We start from the raw sequence: 26,908 nt of genomic DNA, 5'->3' as shown, positions 1-26,908 counted from the left end.
AGCTGGAAATGTCCCTGCTTACTGCAGAGGGGCTGGACAAGATGACCTTTGAGGGTCTCTTCTAACCCAATACAATCTGTGAATCCTTGAGAAAAAGAATTTTTTCATTGGATATATTAACAGAAAAAGGATTGTTTTTTTTCATTGGAATTATTAGGAGAAAAATATTAAGAACACGTATAGCATTGATTTGACATAACTAGTGTTTTTATGATAGAAAATACTTGTTTTATAGCACAGGAGTAGAAATTAGATTATTTTGTTGTTGTTGCACAGCAATTTCAATAGTCATGATTTTTAGCTTTCAATTGCCTGAGAGAAGGAAGTGCTAAAACCTGCGTTTTATGTTTTGGATGCTCTTGAGATGATGCATTTAGATTGAAATTAATGCTTTGCAACTGTTACGATAAAAAGTTCTTTAGTTTTGAAGCGTCCACAATTATTTTATGTGCTATATATATAAAGTATCTATTTTGATTTGACCTTATTAAATATTTATAAATATATTTTACTTCTATCTTCTTTGTAAATGGAACACAGTTTAACGTGTTCCTTTTTGAAGGGCTTTTGGGTGCATTGTGCATTTTGAAGTCTCGTAAGAGAAATTATCAGAAAATGTAGTGTGTAGTGAGAATAAACGTGAATAAACCTATAAAAGTTGCATAATATTTCATACTCTTACTTACCTGTTTAAAATGCTTGTCTCTGAACTTTTAGCTGCAGCATGAGAAAGCTGAACTGGAGCAGCATTTAGAGCAGGAACAGGAATTTCAAGTGAACAAACTCATGAAGAAGATTAAAAAACTGGAAAATGATACAATTTCAAAGCAGCTTACCCTGGAGCAGGTAATTTGTTACTTTGAGAATTATATGACTAAACCACGGGATTCTGAAGAAGCACCCAAACTTGTTTTGTATGAGATTTAACTTTATTGTTTAAAATATGTAAGAAAATGGGCATTATCAAGGATAAGAAAAAATCAGTTTGACTTTCAAAGTAACAAGTCATTAATTTATTAAGATGAATTTTTTTTTGTGGCCATTATAGTTTTAAAGTAGTCTTACTGCAGGCTTTCCTGTCTGCTGGACAGCTGGGAGTTTAGTAAATGCAGGGTTTTGGTAAGAAATTCATGTTGTTGCTGTTCATCAGTTTCCACTCTCATGCTTACTAGTGAGAAAGGCTGCCAATTCTGATAGCAGTGAAGCACAACAGTTAGTGAAATATGTATGATCTGCTTGTGCTCTAGGTCACCGTTTTGTGGCAGCTTGGATAGCAGAGGTCTTGAACCATGAGATGTCAGCTGTGTGTATACTTAAAAAGATTTCTCCCCAGACAGTTATGAAGATTGAAGAGATAAAACACCACTTGTTTTGCTCATGCTTCCCATGAAGGTTTAGACAATGGGACCGCTCTTACATCTAATTTTAGGCATGTTCATCAAAGCATCTCAGTGGCATTAGTAGGAATTGTTCTGACTTAAAAGGCAAACTGATGAAACATAAAGCCTTGTTAAAGAACTTCAGTTTTACTGGCCTGTGGCAGTCCAGTAATTTGGGTGATGTCAATATAGTACATTGTTTCTGTGATAATTTTTTTATGTTCTTATTAAATGTGGAACTTCATTGTTGCTGATACTCTGAATTTCTACCAGTTTTGTATGACTCTGTTTCTGTTGCCATTGTGGATAAATTAATTAATGCCTATCATAATGATGAAATGGGGTACTTCTTTGATTCTGTATGGAGGAATCTCTGGTACAAATTGAAAAATAACAATGTAGGAAGATGTGCAATTGGCAGATGGAGAGAGGGGATTCTGCTACTTTACTCAGTTCTGTTAAGACCTCACTTGGCTGTCAACAGAAGAAGAACATGGACCTGATGGGGTGGGTCCAGAGGAGGGCCATGAACACAAGAAGGCTGGAAAGGGACTGTTTCCAAAGGCCTGTAGTGATAAGGGAAGATGGTTTGAAATTAGAGAAGAGAAGATTTAGACTGGATGTTAGGAACAAGTTCTTTCCCACAAGGGTGGTGGAACACTGGAACAGGTTGCTCGGGGAAGTAGTTGAAGCCCCATCCCTGGAGGTACTCAGTGTCAGGCTTGACAAGGCTTTGAGCAACCTGATCGAGTGGAGAGCGTCCCTGCTCACTTAGGGAGTGGGACTCGATGACCTTTGAAGGTCTTTTCCAGCCCAAACCATTCTGATTCTATGTATCTGCCCGCAAATCCTTAAGCAGAGTGGAAATTAACATGAGGTTGAAATTACTCTCTTAGCCACAAGGTGGTGGTGGCAGCCACTTAATCAAAATGCAAAGTGAGCATCAGGATCCCAATTCCTATCCCTAGAGTGAGGTTCAAGCAAGTTTCTCCTGACTTCTCCTTTACTGAAGTGTAGGTTCTCTCAGCTGCTAACATACATCTGGAAACTCGGACATGGGAAAGTTTACTAAACAATCTTTCTTTTTCTTATTATAGTTCTTATTACTTAACAATATTTATCTGTTTTTACTTATAGTAACTAATTACTCTAAGCTTTAAAGAAGAAAGTTGCACATTCATTAAGCTTGCACTGTTACCTGAAGTGTTTGGTTATCTCAATACTAGTTTAACAGCACAGAGCTCTTGCAGATTTAAATGCTATAATAGTGCTTCACCCAGTGATGCACTAAACTTGTGAAGAAGTCAGTCTGTTTTCAGTCTTCCCATTTCACAATACAGAATTACTTGCCTGTCAGGAAAGTGGTGAGGTCTTCCATACTATTTTCCACCTGTAAAGGTGTTGGACCTATTCCCACGTGTCTCATTATTGCTGACTTCTGGAGTTCAGCTGCCAGTGTTACTGAATGAGATCAGCTGTGCCTTTTAGCATTCTAGTGCGTTCTTATTACTTGAATTGTATTTGTATTAAAATACTAGGAGCACGTTTCTTCATGTGTGGTTCTACTGCTCACCCAGTAAGCGAATGGGAATAATGTAAAGTTGTTTACTTTTATAAAGCCTTTAGTAAGCTAGAAATCCCTTTGTGTCTGCTGGTAAGGTTGACACAGTAATGCTTAAGGCACTTCATGTAATTATTTCTTGACTGTTTGTTTTATGTTGCTCCTTTATCTAAGACAAAGTAAGCATGGCTTCTCTTCCATATCTGACTTGCTTAACTGTGATTCTGTACTAAAAGTGTGTCAGTATGTTTAAAAAATAAATCTTGGTGCAGTGGACAGTAAATTCAGTTTGATCTTTAGAGAAGAATGGACTAGGAGATGCCTTTGAGCAGATTGTCATGACATCAGTGACTGCACGGCCAAGTTTCAAGCTCCTTTCACAAGAAATGTTGTGAGAAAAGTTTCTGTGAAGGACATGACAACTGTACAATTTCTAAGTCTCCTGGGTTTTGACTGTCTCTGTGACCAGTGTGTTGAGCCTGATTTTTGTCTCTTCTTGTTCTCTTTATTGTCATAGAATGTCATATAAAAAGGCATTGATACAGCAATGATCTTTCCTAATGACAGTCTGGTGAAAAAATACATTTCCATCATTTTGATTGATTGTTTTTTCCTCTCCAGCTAAGACGTGAGAAGATTGACCTTGAAAATACTTTGGAACAAGAACAAGAAGCACTAGTGAATCGTCTCTGGAAGAGGATGGATAAGCTTGAAGCAGAAAAACGGTGTGTTCCTGACAGTGGGAAAGATATAATTTAATACATAATGCTATGGATTAAATATGTGCATCTCTGTCCCATAAGACTGGTTTAATATATGAAAATCTGGAAGTTAAAGCAGTTCTAAAACTCCTTGTTTATATATTACACATCCTTGAGTGCTTAAAGTAGATGAAGCTAACTCTAGTACAAGAAATTACCTGGGAAAGGTCAAAGGAATTGGCTGTATTTTTTAACTTCTGTTAGACTCTTTTTAAAGCTTCTGGTTTGAGGTTGGCTTTCTATTTGTGACCCAGACAAAACAACCTCTTATTTTAGCATATTTGTTATATGAGAAACTCTTTCTTATTCCCTGTCTGCTCAAAGGAAACTTCATCTTTTTTCTCAGTGTTGTGCACTCATGTCATTGAGACTTGCCACTGCTTCTTCAGCAGAAATTTAGACAGTGAGACTTGATGTTTCTGGGAAAACTTAAGATTGAAATAATGTAATATAGCAACTCTTTTTAATGCTATATTATAATAATTGTTTGAGGAGGGAGTAGGGGAGAAGAGATGATTAATACTTTCCTTCCATATATTTAAGGACAGACGTTAGTATGACTCTGTCCATCTTGACTAGAGCCTCAGAAAACACCTGAACATAGGTAAACTGCAGGATTTTTAGTTTTGTTTTACATGGATCTGCTATATGATATTCAACAGTGAAAAATTCATAGTGGGGTGGGCCTTCAGTAGGATTTTTGTGCTTTTTGGATTTAAAGCCTTCTTTAAGCCCAACCATTTCTGGCAAAATGCTTTAGTACCACTTTGTAATATATGTGTGAATAACTAGGCCATGCCAAGAGTTGTGCTTGTATACTGCTGTCCCTGCTTTTTCAGGGCAGAGTTGGATCTGACCAATCAACATGTTTCTAATGAAGAGCAATCCCATGCTTTCAAGCTGAAAAATACTTGTGTTAATTGCAAAAATCATGATTTAGGATTAGGAAATTAATAATTCTTAAACTTATAGTCAGTTATTTGAGGTCTTTGAAACCTTGTCTATATGGAGCAGCTTTCTGTTGGGAGATTTTTATTTTTATTTTAAAAACCAACCAACCAAATAAAAACTATTTGACAACACTTCAAAAATACCTAGTAAGTTTTCTCTTTTGGTAATGGTGAAATGCAGAAAAGCTTGTGTTTCACTACAGACATCCTTTATTCATCTTTCATCATGAATATTTATTGTTGTTCTAAGAATACAAATGTAAAATCTCATACGAGATTAAATCACAGAATGGCTTGGCTTGGAAGAGACCTTAGAGATCATCTAGTCCAACCCTCCTGCCATGGGCAGGGATGCCTCTCAACTAGACTTGGCAGCTCAAGGCCTCAACCAGCCTGGCCTTGAACGCTTCCAGGGAGGAAGTGTCCACAGTGTTCCTGGGCAATCTGCTCCATAGTGCCACCACTCTCGTACTGAAGAGCATCTTTCTTAGATCCACTCTAAACCTACTCTCCCTCAGCTTCAAACCATTCCCCCTTGTCCTATTGCTAGACACCCTTATGAAAAGTCCCTCTCCAGCCTTTCTGTAGGATTGCTTCAGGTATGTGAAGGCATCTCTAAGGTACTTCCACAGTCTTCTCTAGGCTGAAGAGCCCCACTCCATCAGTCTGTCCTCATTGCAGAGGTGTTCCAGCCTTTAGATCATCTTTGTGGCCTTCCTGTGGACTTTCTCCAGAAAGAAACTATTTTATGGAATAAGTAGCATTTGAGTGTAGAACTGAGATAACTATATACAGTCCAGAACTAGTTTTTCCTGACCCATATGCAGAGATATTTGAGTGTGCCACAATATCTGGATGTTTTAGAGAATCCATGTGTACTTCAGCAATAAATTTTACCTTTTCTTACTTTGAATTAAGAAAGCATTAGAAGTCCTTCTAGGATTTTCTCCCCCAAAACCAGCTGTCAGAATAAGTCTTGTATACCTGTTAGAATCCTTGCAGTGGCATTCTGTAGGATTTCAGGAGTTTTCATTAGAATTGAAGGTAAATTTTGAACTATTGTTCATACGGAGTTTTCATTCATTTTTCATTTCAGAATTTTGCAGGAGAAATTAGACCAGCCAGTATCTGCCCCACCATCACCCAGAGACATATCGATGGAGATAGATTCTCCAGAAAATATGATGAGACATATCAGATTCTTAAAGAATGAAGTGGAGAGATTAAAGAAACAACTGAGGGCTGCACAGTTACAGCGTGAGTAAACAACTCCTTTTAAATATTTTGTGGTTGTGTATTGCAAATTGTTTTAGATGTACTTTCATGAACATGAATATAAGGTAGAAATGGGGGGGAAAAAACAGGGCAGGTTTGGATTAAATTATTTTAATATTTTCAGTATTATTTCTTGTTGATGTATTTATACTGCAGTTTGAGGTTTTATACTAGGCTGTGTGGAATAATCAACAAATATTTCTTGGATGTTTTGGGCCAGAGAAAATGTTTCAACTTGACTACTTGTTTGTTGTTGGTTTTTTCCTATCTTATTCTCTCTGTATCTTATTTGTATTTTATTTCTTTTTTTTTTTTTCCCAGATTTAGCAGTATTTCAATATACAGATTTTTCAAAACATACTTGTGTATTGTTGTAAATTTAGAATTGCTCAAAAAGAATTAACAGCTGGCAAAATCAAGTTCAGTTGTATGTAAGAATTTCACTTGTTAATGATTGCATGTATCTTTAAATATTTGTTTGTAGCTGTGTTAGTCTGATTGTTCAGGCAGATATTTGCCTTCACAATGTACCAGAATAAGTAAACTTACTTTGTTCTTACCTGTGTAAGATCACTTTGAAGGTAGACAGAGTAAATTGTAGTTGTGTAGAAGTCCTTGTGTTTCTGTTGTGAAGTGCCACAGACCTTTGACCAGAAGTGGAAAGCCTTCTTTTGCCCTGCCTTGGAAGGATATAGCTCTGAGAATACGATGTCAGCTGGCAGGAGAGTTCCTTGTGCCTTACTGTGATCTTTGCAATGCTGATCCTTCATTGCTTCATGCTAAATCTAAAATATATATCCAAATTTCAGCACTTCTGCCTAGGTCCCAGTTAGCAGCATTAAATTTCAGTTGATAGGTAAGTCGATACCTAACTACATAGACAGAAAAATTTGGGGCGATTGGGAAACAGGCAGTATTCTCCCCCACTGTTATGCTGGCCTTGGCAGGCTAACTGGAATATTTCAACCCCCTTTGATCCTCAAAATAGCTTGCCAGAGTCAGTGGCCTTCCTTGAAGACAGAGATGGTGGGAGAGTGCTCTTTTGCAATGGCCTTGTGCACAACTTTGTGGCATTAATAATTTGTGTCAGTTAAAAGAAGATAAGGACTGCTGTCCTTTGTACTTGCCAATTCTGTGCTGTGGCCTTCACATACTGAACTTCAGAATGAAAGTAAGGCCTTGGATTTAAAATACTCTTTCTACAAATGTAGCTTATTTAATTCAATTTCAGGTATTTATTATTTTTAAGTTTTTTCTTTTCTGGATTGTGATTTAGAGTAAAAATTTAGAAACTTTCAAAGTCAAATTATCATTGAAAATAAGACCTAAGTTTAAAAGTATTCCTTTCCATTGTGAACAGATTAAACAGAGCTGCAGTACGAGCAGCAGTACTGATAGAAATGGTGGCTGTGCTGATCTGCAAGCAGATGATGAAACTGAAATACAGTTCAAGTTTAGAGTTTGTAGTATGTGATCATTAGAAAACCTATAGTATAATACTACTTAATTCATATATAATAAAATATGCTTATTAAGTTCTGATATTGCCCTTGCATCTTGTATTCCTGAAATGCTTATGTTTAGTACAGGAATTGTTTAAGTATAGTAATAGGTTTAAATAAGTGATACTGTTACCTTTAGAAGTCATATTTCTAACGAAGAGAGGTAAGTCATGTATTGTTGGTAGTTTGGGAGCAGTCCTCTAAAACAGAACACTTTTTATTTTGATTGAAAGCTATGGCACGAAGAAGTGATTTCAAAGCATGATCATATGTTGCATATTTCTTTTTTAATATAAAGAGGTTACCTGTAAAATTGATCAAACATTATAAAAATCCACAAGATACATTGTGTCAAAAGTCTTCATCCTGTGTTACATTTTATTTAAATAATCTGTCAAAATACTTTATGCCTTTCCATAATTGTATTTTAAACTTTAAATGGCTAGTGATACCAGAAACCATTCAAGTGATGTTTGTTGAAATTTTTAGAATTGCAGACTCAAGTTGCCCTTTGATGTAAACAGTAAACCACTTATTGGCTTTTAATGTCATAATATCATAGGATGGCTTATGTTAGAAGGGACTTTGGGATCATCTACTTCAACCTCTCCACCACAGTCAAAGACATTTCCACTGGACTCAGCTATTCAAGGCCTCATCCAGCCTGGTTTTGACCTTCTGCAAGGAGGCAGCATCATGGCAGCATCATCAACCTCTCTGGGCAACCTGTTGCAGTGTCCCACCATCCTCATACTGAAGAACTTCTTCCTAAGATCCAGTCTAAACCTACTCTTCCTCAACTTGAAACCATTCCCCCTTGTTCTGTTGCTTGACACCTTATGAAAAGTTCCTCTGCAGCCTACCTGTAGGATCCTTTCAGGTATTGGAAGGCAGAACTAAGGTCCCCCTGGAGTATCCTCTTCTCTAGGCTAAACAAGCCCAGCTCCCTCAGCCTATCGTCGCAGCAGAGGTGTTCCAGGCCTCTGATCATCTTTGTGGCCCTCCCTTCTGGACTTGCTCCAGCAGCTTTGTCCTTGTTATGATGTGGACACCAGAACTGGATGCAGTATTCAAGGTGGGGTCTCACATGAGCAGAGTAAAGAGGCAGAATCACCTCTCTTACCCTGCTGGCCACACTTCTTTAGACACAGCCCAGGATACAATTTGCCTTCTGGGCTGCATGGAGCCCTGTTGGCTCATGCTGAGCTTCTCATCAATCAGCACCTGCAAGTCTCTTTCTTCAGAGCTACTTTCAACCCACTCTGCATGCAGCCTGGATTTGTCTGGGATTGGTCCAATCTAGATGCAGGACTTTGCACTTTGACTTGTTGAGCCTCATGCAGTTGGTGCTGTCCCACGTCTCAGGCCTGTCAAGATATTTCTGGCATCCCTGCACTGAAGAGAGTCCTCCACATCTCACCACATCTTACAGCTTGGTGGTGTCGGCAAGCTTGCTGAGGTTGCACTTGATGTCACTGTCCATACACACGTTCTGCTGGCAAATCTCTATGACAGTGTGTCGTGGAAAGAATGCTATGCTCTGCAGTGCATATAAGTTAGCAATTTAATAAAAGTTTGAGTGGTTTGGGGTTTTAGAATTTATTTTGTGCTTCTTTCTTCAAAATTCTTTTGAAATAACTTCTGTGTGTTTCAGTGAAGTCTTTGTAAACATGGTATAGCATTCTTTTAATGGAGTAGGAATTGTTTTACTTCAAGGCTTTGGGTTTATTTTTTTACATAGCTTTTTTTCAAGTTTATTTGGGTAAATGCTTAAAATTTTCTTTGCTTTTTACCTCTATTTCCAAAATAGCTGTCAACTAGTAATTTATTTAAGTAGCTCCTGTTCTGAATTAGGCTTTGAACTAATGACTTAGAGATGAGAATTTTGAGCGATCCATCCTGAGCATTTTTTACACGCTCATTCTTGAATACTGGATTAAAGTTAAGCACAACATATTTGCCTGTGTGTGAAACTGAATTTTAATCAGATTTTAACCAAATCCTGACCTTTAGATTCGGAGAAGATGGCACAATATTTAGAAGAGGAGCGACATATGAGAGAAGAAAACTTGAGACTTCAAAGAAAATTACAGAGGGAAATGGAACGTCGGGAAGCACTCTGCAGGCAACTGTCAGAAAGTGAATCCAGCTTAGAAATGGATGATGAAAGGTTTGTATTTTCTGGACATCTATATATGTTGGCATTGAGATAATTTTTCAATACTCATACTTTTTTTTGAGTCTTGTAGAATAAGTGTGTATAGAAATAACCTGCATATGAATTTAATATACACATCAAGTTTCAGCCTGGTTCTGGAATATCTTCAGTGGAATTGTATCAGACTTGTGTACAAATTGCATTAATATTAACAGTGAGAAAATATTTGTATCTGAAGAGTGCTTAGGGTTTTGGCCCTGTATATTGAAATAAATATAGCCATGGAATTGAGGATAATTAGGTCATAGTACCTTTGTTTGCCCTTAATTTGGCAACTGCAAGGAATTCTGTGAGGTAGGAACAATGTCCTTGCTTGGGCCTGATTTGTCCTTTGCAGAAAGTAGAATGTGTTCAGACAAATAAAAATGGATACTGTGTAAAGCCATAGAGAGAAGCAGCATTTCCAGAACTGTTAGGCTGTTCTTGGTCTCCAGACCCTAAAAGCCTTTATTTATTTTCCTTACTGCAAGCTGCTTTGATTGCACCAACCTTACAGATATTTTGAGTTTCTCATGGCTTTCTATGATGTCTTTTTAGTGTTTTCTCACACCATAGTCATGATAGCATTTTATCTTGAAAGATATTTTAAAATATGCTTGAAATAAAACATTCTTATCTCTTATCAAATGCTCATTATTTTATTGTTCTGTTTTACATAACTTTGGATTTATACAGCTCCTTTAAAAAATAATGACAGTGTTACCCTGTGTTATGTATTCTGCTGGTACTGAGATACTTCTACTTGGGTCAACAGTGTATTAGTTATAAGCCATAATTTACCAAAATACCAGTTATTTTGTTTAAAGGAGTACCCTTAAAGTTCAAGGTAGCATTTTCATTTTAATGAAATACTAGGCAGCTGATATACATTTTGGTAGCATCTGGTAATTAGTGAATGTTACATAAATTAAATTGCTAGAAACACAAGGCTGGTGTTTGAATCTACCTTTATTAGCCAATATATTCACATTGTAATGGAAACACAGTCCCAAGTCTAAATTACCAGTATTAATCCACAAATGTAGCCTATCCTCATAATATGTTTTTTCAATAACCAGTTGCAGGCAGTGGTAAACAATAAAATGTAGGAAAATTCTGTGCTTGTAAGGAATTTTATTGTCATGTTGATTTTTCTTGATACTGCAAAGGCATAACAGAATCACTCTCCGACAGGTATTTACAGTGTAAGTAGTGAAATATAAAGGGAAGGACAAAGCAGGTTAATGTGTATTAGTGACTGATTGGTCTTTGGAGAACTGTGTAAACAAAATAATGGTGGAACTATATGCAGTAATGATTTCAAAATGTAAGTTTCTGTCAGCTTGCATTTTCTTGATGTATCAGCCATCTTTTTTTCAGTAGCATTCAGTTAGCTGATGATATTTTGATTTTGCAGATGGGGTAGATGAAAATGCTGTAATGAACACAAATACACAGCTCTCCTCCTGACTAGCAATAGCTTTGTCTTCTCAATTCTCCATCCTGTTCTCTGGAGTGGTAGGGAAATAACTGAAACCAGGAAGCATACTAAAGGTGTGCTGCTATTCCGTATCACCCTGTCCAGGCATTAGGATGGCTTGAAGAAAATTCTTATGTACACAAATCACAAAAACCCCTGCCTTGCTGTAATGCACGTACTATCTGCATTGCAAGTTGTGTGTTGCAGAAGTAGCCTAATCTGTTCAATTTAACTAACCTTGCCACTGGTAGCTCTTTAGAAAACTTATTTTTAATTTGTCAGTTTGTTAATTTTCTGTTGTTCTTTATTGCAGCTACTTTTACCTGATCAACCTAAATGTAAACCAACTTCGGTATCACAACAGTGTGTTGCCTGCATTAGGTGTTGGGACATATTTACTCTGAATATCCTGGTTAATAATTGATATGATGCAGTATCAAAACATGGTTCAAATAGTTTATGAACTGGCTCACAGACCTCAAACTAGTAATTGCTATGAGTTCCATCAAACAGGAACACTTTCAATGCTGCTCCTCCATGTTGTGCAGTTTTTTTAATGTGATTTGGAAAGAAACATAGCTCTTAAAAATTTCTGAGAAATACAGTGGTAGAAGGGGAGACAAGCAAGAGTCAAAGGACTGATAGGTAGCTGATTTTGCCTGCTGCTTTGCTGTGTCCAGTAAAGAAACACAGCTAAATGCAGTAATATAAACCCAGATGCATTGATTTGCAGCCATACGTGCAGTAGATGGTGAGCAGGGGAACTTCTCATCTAGACAATGACTGCAAAATCTAGGTGGAGACTGCATAAGAGGTCAACCTGAAAGCTGCCAGCTTACTGTTGTGGAAAAAAATACATAAAATTATTTTTGAGATAAAATTACTCTTAAGATAATAAACAGTAAGTGACAATTGGGACCAACTGGTCTGGTTATGTCTTGTTTTATATGAAACTTGATGGTTGTGAAGAAGTTTCACTGTATTCAGTGAACAAAGTACAAATGAACTCTGCTAAAATTATTACAGGTGGGGGAAAAAAGCCTTGCCTAAGATTCTAATCTGTTACTTTATCATGGTGAAGTGTGGGAGGTGTCTTGCAACACAACCTAGAAGTGTCTTTAGTGGCAGAAAGTCCTGGGTTCAAAATGTCTCTCTATTCCAGTGGCAAAAGACACAATAAGCAAATAGTGAAATGTTGAGACCAGGGGTTCAAGTAGGAAACAGGGCGTGTTTTTAACTGTGAGGCTGATCAGCTGTTGGAACAAATTTTTGGATACTTTAATGGTTTCCCCACCCCCCTTTCATGATTTCAGATTAGTGTCTTTCTGGAAGATACACTTCACCCAAACAAGCTATTGAGTTCAATATAAAAGTGATGTGTAAAGTGCAAGAATGTAGTGAAGGTCAGATTGGATGATGTGATTCATACTTCTGGCCTTAATATTCACTCTTCTGGTCTTAGGTGGCTTGTACTGCTTTAACTGCAAATGGCTGAGGTCAATCCAGCTATTTCCACCAAAGTTAAGCTAGTATCTGAGCCTTCAGCAATGATGAGCGTTCCTGTCATGTGTTCCAAAAGGTGACTGGTTCTTCATTAATCTAACATGATTCTTTATGGGAATTGAAAAGAAAAAACAAACAAAAACCACAACCAACCAAAAAAAACCCAACACCAACAAAACACCAAAAAACCAACCAATACAAAAAGAAAATCCAAACAAAACATAATGAAACATGGCACATTTTCAAAGGTTTGATCTAATTATTGTTTACCTTTTTTTGTTAGATATTTTAATGAGATGTCTGCACAAGGATTAAGACCTCGCACTGTGTCCAGTCCTATCCCTTATACACCCTCACCAAGTTCTAGCAGACCTATATCACCTGGTAAATATTCAACCCAGTTTCTTAAGATTATTGTATGCATCACATAGTAACATGCCCTATTAATATATTTTGGTCAGTAGCCTTTCAAAGCTAGTCTGGAGAAAAAAAACTGTAAGAATAGTTTTGCCTTACAAGTCTTCTAGTGCAGCATGTCTTTGATGGATCTGTTTTGCACTGTGAACAGATACTAAAGGTCAGTTAAGAAGCTTTTATTTATTTTTTGCTCTTTCTCTCTTACTGTCTCTTCTTCCCCTCAGCTTCCGCAACAGAAGTTGCCTGACAGGATGCCTATACAAACAGATCTCTAGAGTTTCATGATGAACTAGTAATGAGACTGCTATTGTGCTCTGAATCAAAACTTCATATGGAAATCTAGTCTTGAATGTGATTGGGAAAAGTCCATTTCTGTTTCTCTTCAGTAGAGAAATGGCTTTTCTAATTCTGCTATTTTCTATTGTAAAACAATAACTACAAAGTTAAGAAGTCTTGTCTCTAGTACTTTGCATAACAAAGGCAAACTAACATTTTCCAAGTTGTTAATTACTGTATATATCTTTTTAAGTTAAAGGAAATATGTTTGTGTTACTAATACATTTATTGACTGAAATGAAAAACCAACCTTGAAATTGCAGTTGGACATTCATTAGAAGCTGAAATTGCAAACTCACTTTTACATAATGAATTCTGCATCCCCTGCTTTCCTAAGTTCACTTTTAGGACCTGTTGGATAGAGTCCTACAGTAAGGACAAATGAGATGTCCTCTGTATTGACACATTCTGTGAGATGGGTTTGAGATTTTTATTACACAGGTCTGCTAGAACATACAAAATGTCTTCAGGCTTTTTAATTTTCAAGATTTGCTTTAGTGTTTTTCAGAAACACTCAAAATAGGTTTTATCCAGAGGATGCAAAAGGAGTAAGCATGTGTGAAAGCTTGCTATTGCCATAAGCTATGTTACAGTGATAAAGATGAGCATTGTCATAGAGTTTTTCAAGAGTTTTGTGGGCTTCTAAAATGAGCCAAGTCGCTTTCAATGTTTTGCAAGGTATGGCAGCAAGAAAACAAAACGTGTTTCCTGTGACTGAACGTACAGAAAGGTAGTGATGCTAACAGATTTCTCCGGTAACTGCTGTGGATGTTCCTGCTTATACCCATGCAGTCTTCATAATAATAGAGTATTCAACTGCACACTGTAGCTGCAGTCCACACAGAGGTGGTACATATAGGAAAACTCATCTGGGAAGTTACAGGCTTGCCTGTAGTGATAGGACAAGGGGCAATGGTTTGAAATTAGAGGAGAGCAGCTTTAGATTGGATGTTAGCAACAAGTTCTTTCCCATGAGGGTGGTGGAACAGGAACAGGTTGCCTAGGAGGTGGTTGTCACCCCATTCCTGGAGATACTCAAGGTCAGGTTCAACAAGCCTCTGAGCAGCCTGATCTAGTGGAGGATGTCTCTGCTCACTGCAGGGGGGTTGGACTATATGACCTTTGAAGGTCTCTTCCAACCTAAACCATTCTATGATCTTTGATTAGCTAGAAAGGCACCCCGTTCAGATGCTGGTGTGTCAGTGCAGGAGCACGTTGTTCCTGCACTGGGACTGAAGCACATTCCTTGTCCCTGTGGATTTCCCATCAGTAGTTGATACAAGTGCTGTGTTCTAGTGGGAAGTAGATCCCACTGACAGGGGATGCTGAAACACAGTCTAAATCAGGATTAAAAAGAGCAGAGATGAAATGATGGTTCACAATTTTGGGAGTTTTGGTGCAGGAAATGTTCCAGGCTATCAGTTCTGCACAGGGAACTGTCTTACTCTCCTTCACATACAATGAATTAATATTCACAGTTGGGAAGTTTCAGACTTCATAAAAATACGAATGGCAGTTTGTTAGAGAACTAATGAGATCAACAGGGAATTTTGTACAGCTGTCTGAAATGTATGAATGCAGTAATGATGAAAATCAGTAATTTTTGAGAGTACTTCATATCTAAACGAATACACTAAGACACTGCCAAAAGCATCGGTACAGAGTAATACAACAGTTATGTTTTGTATCAAGTAATTTTAGAACCCATCATATTTAGTTTGAAAAATGATGTGCCTGAATTTATAGAAACAGCATTTAAAACAGGTGGAAAATGCAATTTCGTGTGGATAGGTAGTCAAGTTTAGTGGGACAGATTCTAGCTCCTGAATCCCAGAGTCTTTTGTGCTTGTGTGGCCTGAGATGTTGCTTCTGAGGACTCTTTCAGGCTAAGATAGCACTGAGATTTCTGGGACAGTGCATGAAGCTTTGAAGATTGTGAAACTATTGCTACTCCTAGGCATCTGGGGATTAGTTAATTACCAGTGAGTCTTTTGTGTAGATAAACTGTTTTACGCATGGCTTCTGCAGCTAGGCTGCAGTTAGAGATTTTGACCTGAGAGATGAACTACTTTGGGTGTACATGCAGGACTCTTATTGCTTCTTTGACTGCCACAGCAACTTGCATTTGAAAACTTCAAGAGCTGGTTTATCCCAAAACAGTCTGAAATTGCAATGTTGCAAAGGTGTCTCAAAGTGTATTTTTTTGCTTTTTATTGTTCTAGGGTCTTGTCTCTGACTCTCAACACATTGTCACCTACCTGAACATTGGCTTGTTTCTGTCCTTGTGCTAGCAAAAGAACTTAGTTACAAAACATGTGCTGTACAGACAATTAGATTGTGGAGTCAAAAAGCAGATTAATTTCCTCAATCTGCATTAACTACTCTAAAGTGACAGTGATTCCATTGGAGTCACTTAAAATTTGCACCAGACATACTTCAGGGATGGAGCAGAATCAAACTTAAGAGATAATGGAAGCGAGGGGAGAATGTTTCCTTACATGACTTTATTAGTGATCTCAGGTTTGTTTGTGGTTTTTTCCTCTCCGTAAGATCTTATCAATGTAGGCACAAACAGATACACGCAGTTAAGAACAAAGCTGGGTATTGATGCATATTGCAGCTGTAGTGGGATTGCTTTGCATTGATTCAGAGTTGAAGAAGTCTAAAAACTGCTAAATCTGGTGTGGTCTTATGAAAGTTTAACTTGTCTTTAGACATTTTTTTGGTCGTAATGCTCCAAAGCAGTTGCTAGCTAAGGAGAGTCTTGTCTCCTACCTTACTGGTATGTTTGTCAGAAAGCAATAATGAGCTAACAGTTTTGGAGAGTGCATTGTTCAGAAATACTCAAAATGTTCAGAACGCTTTAAGGTCTGAACTCTAAGCATCTAGCAGTTGCTGTTTCAGTTTACCTTGATTAGCTAAACAGGTACCTTGCATTTTTATAAACTAATTCTTACAGAAAAGATTTAGATGGAATAATTAAGATATTTGCACTTTCAAATATTAGGCTTACCTTAATATGGATAAAACAAGTTGTAATTGTAAGTTGTTAGTTGCTGGCCTAGTCCAACTACCAAGTAATCCCATGATGTTTTAACTTCACCTCCCCAAGGATCTTTGGGGCCCTACCTGTAAACGTTTAGGCAAAACGGGAGAGTGTGGGTGCAAATCTGGTATGCTACAGAGAAGCCATCCACATCCAGTTTCTTTGTGGAAGCTCATAGTGGCCTGGTGCTAGATAACTTCACAAGCTCTCTGCTCTTCAGGCTCTATTTTATTCATTAAGCCATTCCTCTGAAGAGAAATGGAAGGCTGAAGGAAAATGCTTGTGGACTGAAATAAAGCTGCCAGGGGAGCTTTACACTGTTTATGTTAAGCAAGGCATTGTGTTTAACATTGTGTAATGCATGCTTTGAAACATAGGTTAGCGTACTACAGGAAAATAGATTAATTTACATCAAACTTTTCAGGACAAATAATATTTTCAGATGTCTATTCTGGTAGCATTTAACCATTTCTTGTTGATTAAGAACTAAAAAATGACAAATTACAAATTCATGCTTCAGTTTGTAACATAAACAGGAATGTTGATGTTACCTTGTTCTAACAATTTTTAGGTCTGTCATATGCAAGTCACACAGTTGGTTTCACACCACCAACTTCACTGACTAGAGCTGGAATGTCTTACTACAATTCCCCAGGTCTTCATGTGCAACATATGGGACCATCCCATGGCATTACAGTAAGTATTTAAAATAGTGAATGCTTGTACCAATCTCAGTTTGGTTTTTAAAAGTTACTATTGCTTGTCTTTAAGCTTTTTTACAAAATGTTTTTGTAAATGTTTGTTTTTGTCTCCTTACTCCAAGATATCTATTGCTGCTTTCTTCAACCCTGATTTTCCTCTTCACCCCTCAGAAACTGATTCTTTTTGGAGAACCTTATTTTCTGCAAAAGAATAGGATGTATTATCATCTTAAGGACAGTAATAGGTATCATCTTATGTGGATCAGCAGGCAGGGTGTGAGAAGTGATGTTCTAAGCTACTAAGCCTATCCCAGGAAGTAAAAACATTGCTTTCATTTTTCTCCTAGTCTCCACCATCTGACGGATGAGTCATCTGAGGTTGCTCCAAGCTCAGGTTTTCTTCAGGATGACACACAATGCTACCATCATGTCACTGTAACAGGCAGTTAACTCTTATTTTCTATTCTCATTGGCAAAGAAGAAAGTTAATATAAACATTTGTTAGGGCAATTTCTCATATCTTTCAACTGGATTTATTTCTTTTTTACCTATGATGTTTGATGCATTTCTACTCAGTCCTGTTTCTTCTAAATATTTGTGGAGTTTAATGAGCAAAGACAGCCTAAATATTAACCATTTGGCAAAATGCCTTGTAGTTGTTGTATGAAGACCATTTCAGTTTTTCTCAACAGGTATGGTAGTGTGTAAATATACTTGTAATTCACAGATGTGAAAACACGTTTCAAGAGAATGCTTGGTAGAATGCTAAAATTTGGCTGCTTCTGGAATAATTTAGCTGAGCATGGAAAGGCAATTGGTAAGGTCATTGAATGAAGAATGGTGGGAATGCAACAATGGTGGATAGAACAGGAGGGATCTGGAGTTCATCAGGAAGGCAGAAACCTGGTCCAGGTTCATCCCACTGCTGTATGTTACGTGAATTAGTCACAGGAGGATCTTTTTGCTTCTAGAAAACCTGGAACTCAGTTTTATAAATAACTTTTTCAAGGAACTTGTTCTGTTCGTTATCTGTGAAACACTGCTCTTTCTGAAACTGTAAATTAGTTGGTGTCACACTGAGTCACTATGAAAAAGATTCTCTTCATGGCAAAATAACTAATTGCTTTCAGAAAGGTGTTGATAAGTAGCTCTTGGTTTTGTCTTGATATTGAAGTCAGGTCCCTTCAGATGTACGCAAACACAATAAATGATTTTAAGCGTTTCAGAGATATCAGTCAGTTGTCAAGAATCACCTGGCTTTTTGCATGGAGCATTAAGCTGTTTTACATAGTTGTGCAGAAAAACTGATAATAATACACATTATTTGACTAAACTTCAGTTTGATTCTTCGACTCTTCATTTTTAACCTCCACTACAAAACAGATTTATCTGACTTTGTAGTACATTTGCTATAGTGCTATAATCACTCTTCTCCCCAGAGCTCATCACCTGTGGTTGATTATTAATTGTGGGTGGGTCATTTCTCATGCCATGAGGTTCTTTATTAATGCTAACTGGATTGGTAAGTAGTGAGTATTTTGGTTTCTAAAGTGCAGAAGTTAGTGTTGTGTAGTGTAATTTAAATTTTTGTGTAGCTCACATCAAAGATTCTCTGCCTCTACTGGATTGTTGAGTAAAAATCTTTGTGTTTAAATGTGCAGGATGTTGAAAATCTATTTGTGTTGATGGGATCCCTCTAACAACTACTTCACTCCATCAGCTCAGAGGGTTGCAAACTTATTTTGTTGTCCAAAGAACAACTTGTATCATGCTTTGGTCTTGCTCCAGTGTACAGGCTGGGAGTTTTTCAGAAAGGTAGAGATTCTGGGCAGACATATTTGAAACATTGCTGCCCACACTTAGGTACCATGTAGTTGGACTTTGTTCACCATCAACATAAAGTTAAACGTTCATCAGCACCTACTGGTTGGGCAAGCACAACTAGGAGGTGCTGTTTCTACAGCATCTCTCCTTTCTTTTTAGGTTGATGGTGTTGTTAGATAGATCTTTTAATCACCCAGAGCAATGCTTCCAGGACAAGATGTAAGCAGGCGAAGATGTTTATTACGTTATACAGCAAAGTTATATGGTCTATCAGAAGGCACGTGTCACATCTCAATTGGTCATTTTCTACTGGCATACGTGTAATTAAGGCATACAATAGGTTAAAATAACAAAACAATATTCTAACACATCCAACCAAATTCTGCCTAATTCTTCTCCTTCAGTTACAAGGTGTTTACATTATTCTCAGAGTCAAAGACAAAACACAGCTTTCTCTAATTTGAGCAAAGGCAAATCTTCCCTGTAGCCTTCCAAAGCCATCCAAAACCAACCTGTTCCCACATGCTGGTTATCTTAGGTAAACATATCTTCAGGATATATGTCATGTGTTCATTTCCTGCCAGCTGACAGGAAGGAATAAGTGCTCTGTTTGACAGCAAAAGTACATCCGCTTTCTGTTTCTACTCCATTTCAGAGTAATGTTTATTTTATGTAAAAGTTGTATTGTGATTCCTGCAATGTTTTGAAGTGGATTTTCCCTACGCAATTGTTCAACTCTTTTTGTTGGTTTTATTTTCCTTTGCCAAGCTCAATAAATTGCTAGAGGACTTACACCTAACGTTGTTCAGGAGTGTGTTAAACATGATTTCAATATTTGTTCTGCAGAGGCCTTCACCACGAAGAAGTAACAGCCCTGACAAATTTAAACGTCCCACTCCTCCTCCTTCTCCAAACACGCAGACCCCAGTGCAGCCACCTCCGCCACCACCTCCACCACCTGTGCAACCTACGGCCCAGTCCGCAGCATCGCAGGCAGCCACTTTTCAACATTCAGTGCATCCCTCCTCTCAGCCTTAGTGCATGTGCTCAGCAGTCTTTCTGTCAGAAGTGGACTAATAACATGGAGCAGTTTACTAAAAGCCAAAGGCTTACTTGGCATATTTGGATTTGACTTATTTGCACTGAGGTTATATAGGCTTCACTGTTAATTGTGTTGTAAACATTTGTATAAAATGCAGCCAGTGTTGTGGGTCTACAACACTAACAGTTTTCCATCAGTGTTTACTTGAACTACGTGTATGTCCATTCTCTGGCTGGAACATTTGCTATTTTGTTTGGTAATACGGCATTACGTCGTTTTGCTTGGCTCCAAAGCTTCATTTTCCTGGCTTTTAGGTTTGTAAAATCAAAGGGATACCTTTTTTTATATTTTTTCATGACAATTTGCAGAGAATTAAAGGCATGATGGGCTATAATGATGAATTCTGAAATGTTCCAGTGTTTACCGAGCTTATGGAAAATCAGCACTACTTTTCAATCGTTTGAAATAACAGCTAAGTGCAAAAGTGAGTCAGACACCCTAATCAGTGCCCAAGACACACATACTCTATTGTATTATGTAGCTTAATTCAGCACACGGGACGCATCTGTACTTCTGTTTAAAAGCACCTCAAACATATGGTACAGTCTGAATTTTACAGTGAGGGAACTGGCTTGTTGAAGTCTGGAATGTACAATTTGTGGACCTTAAGATTTGATGACTTCACTTGACGTTTATGTTAACCTGTAAGCTGCCCATACTGTGTGATCTGTCACAGGTAACTTCGGTAAGTGTGGTCCTGCCCACAGGTTGCTGACAGCTGATTAAAGTGTGCTCTTCGATTTTAGGTTTTTTTATTTGTGGTGGGGTTTTTTTTTTCCTGCAGAAGGCAATGTGATTGTAGACAACAGCTGATTATCTTTTTTTTTTTTTTTCTTTTTCTTGTTAAAATAATGTTAATTGTGATTCCCCTGGAGCAAAGTTTGAACAGGCATTCTAAATGTTCAAAAGTCTGTTAGAAAATAAGATATAAGATGAGCGTACAGGAATACATTGGAGTGACAGCCAAAACGTTGTATTGCTTGGTAGAGAGTACAAGAAAGTAGCACAACGTGGCACTAATGAATGCTTATTTAGCAGCCTAAGCCGGTACAATGTATAAAGAAATGTATTCTGAATACATTCTTTCCATTCGTTTAGCACAAATAAATTGGTTTCACTTTGCAGTGGAACTCAGTGTCACTTCTTGATATTGACATCCTACTCAGTGAACGTTTTTCCTGAGGTTCCTGTTGAGTGCTGAGGTTTATATATTATTGATGATTTTAAGTGGTTTACCTCATATATATGGATATGTGGGCCATGGAAAATGACAAGAGAATGTTTATTTTATGAGAATATGTATCTGGCTGTAATCAGAGCAGAACATGAGTAATTTATCTTTTGTTTACAAAAGTTTGTTTGACATGCCTAATGCTTTCTCAAGGCCATTTTAAAGAAGGAAATCCAGCGTTCTGGTAGTATACTAACACTTGTACATATATTTTCATGTTTGCTGCTCATGTCTTCAGTAAGAATTGCAAACTCAATCTTTATGAAATTAGTGCTCTAAATTGAAATAGTAAGTTAAAATAATGTTGTAAAAGGTTCTGCTTAAGGCAAAACTAGAACTTTTTCACCTGTAGCTATGTAGTTTCAGCTCTAATTTAGAGAAATGCATATACAGTGTATTACACTTCCTAAACCAACACGGGATCAAGTGCATTATCAAGTTACATTAGTTATGGTAGTGACTTTCCAAACAAGTGATTCTCAAGATTGTGGCAGACCTAAAATTTGACCAGTGCTTCCATCTGAAAATAATTGACTGTAGTAGATGCTCATTTTTCTGTAAAGGAAACTCAGCTGTGAGCAATGTAATTAAACAGAGCTCCTGAATTGTGTAGAATTACAGGTGAGAAAATTACAGATAGTCAGAGATGGGACTAAGGTCAAGGTAAGATTCATTTAGTTTGTTTCTTCTCATTCTGTAAACACAAGACAAAGTAAAAAAAAAATCTCTTTTACAAGTAGAATTCCAGCTCAAGTATACCACTATTTGAAATGGTGCCCTCCTTTCTAAAGTGCTTTGAGATACTTGGACATATGGCTCTACAGAGCGTGAGCTCGTAGTGATGGTAGTATAAATGCGGGGTTGGGGGGGGAATCCTTTAACAGTGTTGCTTTGAGATCTTAAAATGGAAATTTGCCTAGAATAATTTGCATTTGAAGCATATTCCAAAACTGAGTTTGTATAACCCAAGTTCAGCTGCTGTTATAAAGTGTCTTAGAGAACTCTCCTTACTATTCCAGTGGGACTCTTACCAGAGGAAAGTAAAGAACTGACAAATGTATACTAAATCTTGAAAGTGTAACAAGGCACTCAGATGGCCTTACCTAGCTAAGAACTTTGGACAAACATTTGCTTGCAATCAGAAGTGTTAAACTCTATTTGTAGACTTTTTGGATAAGATAAGAAATTGTGCACAAACATCTCCTAATAAATGTAAATGGACTTTCAGTTTTCCTTGTGAATTATAGTCATGAATTATGATTCTGCAACTGTGATTTTTATCAGATCTCCTATAGACTGGACAAACTCACTTGACAGTGAGTTCCAGCTTGCTATGAGGCCTTAAGTGCTTGGCTTTACCTCAGAAGCACCTGGGTGGGTTTCTGTTGTCCTTTTCATTCCCAATGCCTGTCAGTTGCATGCTGCATCACAACTAGTTATGTAAGGCCACAGAAGCAATTCCTAGCCACTATGAGTACTTTGTGAGTGTACCCTTTGACAGCTAAAGTTTATTTTTAAAGATTACACATATCTTTTAGCTGCTTACAGCAGTGTTCTTCTCTCTGACAATGAAGCAGCCTTCTTTTTACTTTTTCTCTCAAAGGATCTGGCTTGGACACTGGAATGGAGCTGATACTCTGTAGAGCATTAAGTGTTTATTTTATCCATGATTTGTTCCAGAGAAGTTCTTGGGAAGAAGAGGTGGGACTGTCCGGTGATAGTCTTCCAGCTAACAGCCAGATAAGATTGTTTTCATTACATGTACCCCCCCGAGAGCCTATTCCCAAGGGCAGAAAGGACTACTGGAGTTTTTCAAGAAAGTGTCAGTGCTTTTCTATTGGCAGTCCCTGTATTGGAGCTGAGCAGAACAGGATTCTTTACTGATAAAATGGTCAGGAATCCATTTGACTGGGTGGAATCCCTGTGCACTTCAGCTGAAAGAAAAATGTAATCTTGGAAGCCATGAAAATGAGAAAGCTTCCTGGGATCTGTGCAAGTTTGCTGCTGACAGGAGGCAATATAAACTCCATATATTTTGTTAAATAAATGGGAACTGATAGTGGAGGCAAATAAAAGAGCCTTGAATACTTAAATAACACAGTCTCTCATCCTCAGCATTATCGCATACTAAGGATGCATCCAGGGACCTTGTTTAAGTCTTGAAGTACTTTTTCTAATCCTAATGTTTAGTTTTACAAGCAGTATAAGTTCTAATACTGTCCAACTCTTTTTGATGTTTCCTTTTTGTTTCAGTCATGGCAGTCTATTTCTTTTTGATCCTTGGGAGTCTCCAGAGCATGGACTATGCAGAGCATATTTCTCCAGTTCAAGCCATCTCATAAGAAACCAGGTTTATGAGTGTAAGCTATAAAATTATAATATGTACATATGTTACAACAACCTCTTTGAGGGGGAAAGTGAGAAGAGAGAGTTAAAAACAACCTCTAATTAACAAATGGACTGGATGCATAGAGACAATCTGGTTTCCTCAGTTCCCTGTGGAGCTGAATTCCTCTCCCAGCCTTTTCAGATTTGGACTAGAATTGTTAATTTTCTTTATTATTTTTGTTTAATTCCACTCCTCACTATAATAAGTACTCAGGATTATCTTTCATGTTTCTTTTTGGTAATAACCACTAATCCCAGTACAAATAGAGATTAAGAGTCATTGCTACTTTGTGGACCTGAGGAAGTAATTAAATATGCCAGCCAGTGGCCTTTATGATGCAGTCTTAGTTCTAGTGGGAGGGTGTGCTCACATAGGGATTATTTATTGGGTTTTTTTTAAGCAGCTGTTGCTGGTTTTGCCTTTAGTAGTGCTCCCTGAAGAGGAGAGAAAACCCTGGAGTTTGGTGCTGCATTAACAGACAGATGCTGCATTAGGAAGAATAGTGCTTGTACCTATTCAACTTAGGCTCCAAAGAAAAGTACTACCTCATCTTTTGGTTGGGATGATGTGGCCAAGGTCAGGTGAAATGTTGAAACTGTGCTAGGTTTTGTGCTGCGTGTATTACCTGGATAGGAGTCTTGTCTTACTGCAACTGGGTTCTGGAGGTATGAAGCTTTTGTAGAGGAATGAGGACAGATAGTTGAGGGTTGAGTTTGAGAAAACTGCCCCTGTAGTAAATTGTTGCTCTTCGGCTAGGCCTGGAAATTGGCTGTACTAAAACAACTGGTTTTTTTTCCTTTTTTTGTTTTCCTGTGTGGTTTCCTTTCAAGAAGTGCTGTGTTGCAAATCCTTAAGTTCCTGGCATTGGTATCTAATTAAAAATAATTTTTAAAAAAGGCAACTCCCCTTTCCACAGAAATATTAGAAGTAGTCTTCTATGTGCAAAGGTGGGCTTTCTCATTATCTAAATTAATACTGTCTCTATAAACAAAGGTGTTTGGTGGTAAAACCTAACCTGTCCAAGGCACTTTAGTTTGTGATTGCTGACTTTTGTTTTGGCAGGTGTTTCAGATGAAATCTAAGCCTCCTGTGGAGGAAGAAAAAAAATAAATCACCTGACAGCTGTAGACTGTTCCTTTCCTGCAGAAATACAGCAGTTTCCTCAAATACAAGTGGAAATGGAACAAGCATCCTCAAGCCTTTCTGAAGTTTATATTTAATTTCAGTACCTTGGTGATTGCTCTTGCATATTTAGAGAATCTGTGAAACCTCATTATAGATTGGTTGGGTGTCTAGCTGGTTGTTCCTATGTTTTTGTGATCCTAATGAAGGAAGCCTGCTCAGATTTGGATCAAATTTGTAAATCCACTGGTTACAGTACAAAGTACAGATTTGTTGAGCATGAATCCAAGTGATGACTTAAAAGCATTACACTCTCGGTGTGAATCAGAACGTATTGTTGAAAGAACCTCAGATACGAAGAAGTTTGGTTTGGGTTTTTTAGCAGGTTACATTTTATTCCTGTATTAGCTGTATTACTGCTTTGTTGTATATCTAAAGGTGTTTACATATATTTGTAATTGTTATAATGTGTCTGTAATCAAGCTCATCTGTGCCTTCATGCAGACTTCCAATAAACACTTGATTTTTTTGTATTTACTTGTATGGAAGACTATGGGGTGAATGTGTTTTTCCTTCTGTATGTCAGCTTGCCATCACTGAGAAAAAGAGGAAGAAAATGACAACTAGGAATCAGAGAAAGATAAGTACCTGTCTTTATTTTTGCTGTCTTTGTAATTGGGCCACTTCTGGTATTTTCATGTAAAAGGCAGAATGGGAAATCGGGGGATTATCCTATTTGCATAATGAAGTTTGCATAGGAGATTCTCCCCATTTTGGATTAGGTGAATACTTGGAGTAGAGTCATGCATGTTTGACTCTCAGTTTTGCTTCTGTCAGGGAGGAACACAGCTCTATTTCTTGAGCTGTTATTTTAGGTAAAATTCCAGAGTACCTTTCTCCCTCTGAATTAGAAACACCTTCCAGTGAGAGTTCTGGCTTTTTTTGCCACAGCAAGAGCTGCACTATCTATTGGCCTTAATAGGCCTGCTTACTTCAAAGATGTTTCTGATGATCGGGGAGTAAGAGAACAACAGTTTCATCTTTTCTCCAGTTTTTATAAGCTCATAGTGATAGAGATTTGTATTTGTACAAACTTATAGGGAAACTCCTCTGACACATTTTGAGTGAAAAGCAGTATACAACAGTACAGCTAATTTGCTAATCTGATAATTAAGTATAAGAGGAAGAAAAGGGGGGGGAATAATGTTTTCTTGCTTGTGTTAAGGGGTGTGCTGTAAATTTTGTAATGCATAAAAGAGTGCTTTTGCTGTTTGTAGTGGTAAAGTTTATGGTATCTGGGAGTTTATTTCACTAGCTCTTAATACTCTTTTTCCTTATGATCAAACCTAATTACAGTTAAGTAGTTACAGTTGATGGATTCAGTAATGTTTTTGGAGTTACAAACTTTAGATGGCTAAAGATGATGGTACACATTTTTGAAAATGCTGTGTGCTGTGTTGTGTCATCCCTCGTGAAATCTTGGGTTTTGTCACTTTTTAATTGTGTGCATTCATGCAACTTAGCACAGCTCACCTGTGGGCATACTTAGTAGCTTTTGTATGTTGCTGTATTTGGTTGTATTGCCAAGTTTCTAAGCTTAGATCTTAAAGTCCCAGTAGCACTTACCTATGCATATTCTGTATTCAGTGTCTGAGCCTTTCTAAATTCATTGAATCCACTTCTGTTTTGTCGTTCATCTGCCACAGCCATATCTCCGCAACTGCACACTCTGCTCTAGCCACCACAGGCTTCTGCATGCAGTATAAAGCATGCTATTCCATTCTGACCAGTAAAATCCCTGTATTATGATGGCTGTGAGTTCTTGGGCACTAGGCCATGGAAGTACTTCAGTGAATGCTAATCTAGCTGACCCATGTTGCTTTCTGTTCCTACAACACATGTAGTATTTCTTAAAATGCCTTTATTCTCCTCTGCTGCAAATGCTGAGCAGTCAGTAGTTCTGCTTGGCTCCTTGCGAGTATCCTGCCTGACACCAACACAGCTGGAGTGTCTGTGTGCTGTTGCTGCTGTCTGTCTTCATGCCTGTCCTTTGTTTTCTCTCTGACATTTGTCTAAACAGAATTGAGTCAGAAGACCAGATGAAAAGGGAAAGATGATACATGTAATGGGAT

General features: G+C 37.7%; 1 protein-coding gene across 2 annotated transcripts in view; it reads left to right on the top strand.

Moving 5' to 3' along the window:
- CCDC6 (coiled-coil domain containing 6) overlaps positions 1 to 25,319 on the top strand; it is a 51,500-nt gene extending 26,181 nt beyond the window's left edge. The window contains exons 3-9 of one of the 2 annotated variants that reach the window (XM_068140064.1): positions 718 to 846; positions 3,562 to 3,665; positions 5,748 to 5,908; positions 9,442 to 9,598; positions 12,892 to 12,992; positions 16,979 to 17,103; positions 19,779 to 25,319. In XM_068140064.1, coding sequence (XP_067996165.1) covers positions 718 to 846; positions 3,562 to 3,665; positions 5,748 to 5,908; positions 9,442 to 9,598; positions 12,892 to 12,992; positions 16,979 to 17,103; positions 19,779 to 19,970 — 969 coding nt within the window. In that variant the 3' untranslated portion in view covers positions 19,971 to 25,319. Of the gene's footprint in view, positions 1 to 717; positions 847 to 3,561; positions 3,666 to 5,747; positions 5,909 to 9,441; positions 9,599 to 12,891; positions 12,993 to 16,978; positions 17,104 to 17,455; positions 18,447 to 19,778 lie in introns of those variants that run through there. The other variant, XM_068140065.1, reaches the window with a different exon arrangement.
- The last annotated feature ends 1,589 nt before the right edge of the window (positions 25,320 to 26,908 follow it).

This window comes from Melanerpes formicivorus, unplaced genomic scaffold, assembly GCF_026170545.1.
Source record: "Melanerpes formicivorus ecotype bairdi unplaced genomic scaffold, bMelFor1.0.p_v2 SCAF_6, whole genome shotgun sequence".
NCBI classification, from domain to species: domain Eukaryota; kingdom Metazoa; phylum Chordata; class Aves; order Piciformes; family Picidae; genus Melanerpes; species Melanerpes formicivorus.
The sequence above is the reverse complement of the archived record's forward strand: the minus strand, read 5'-3'. Positions and strand labels throughout refer to the sequence as shown.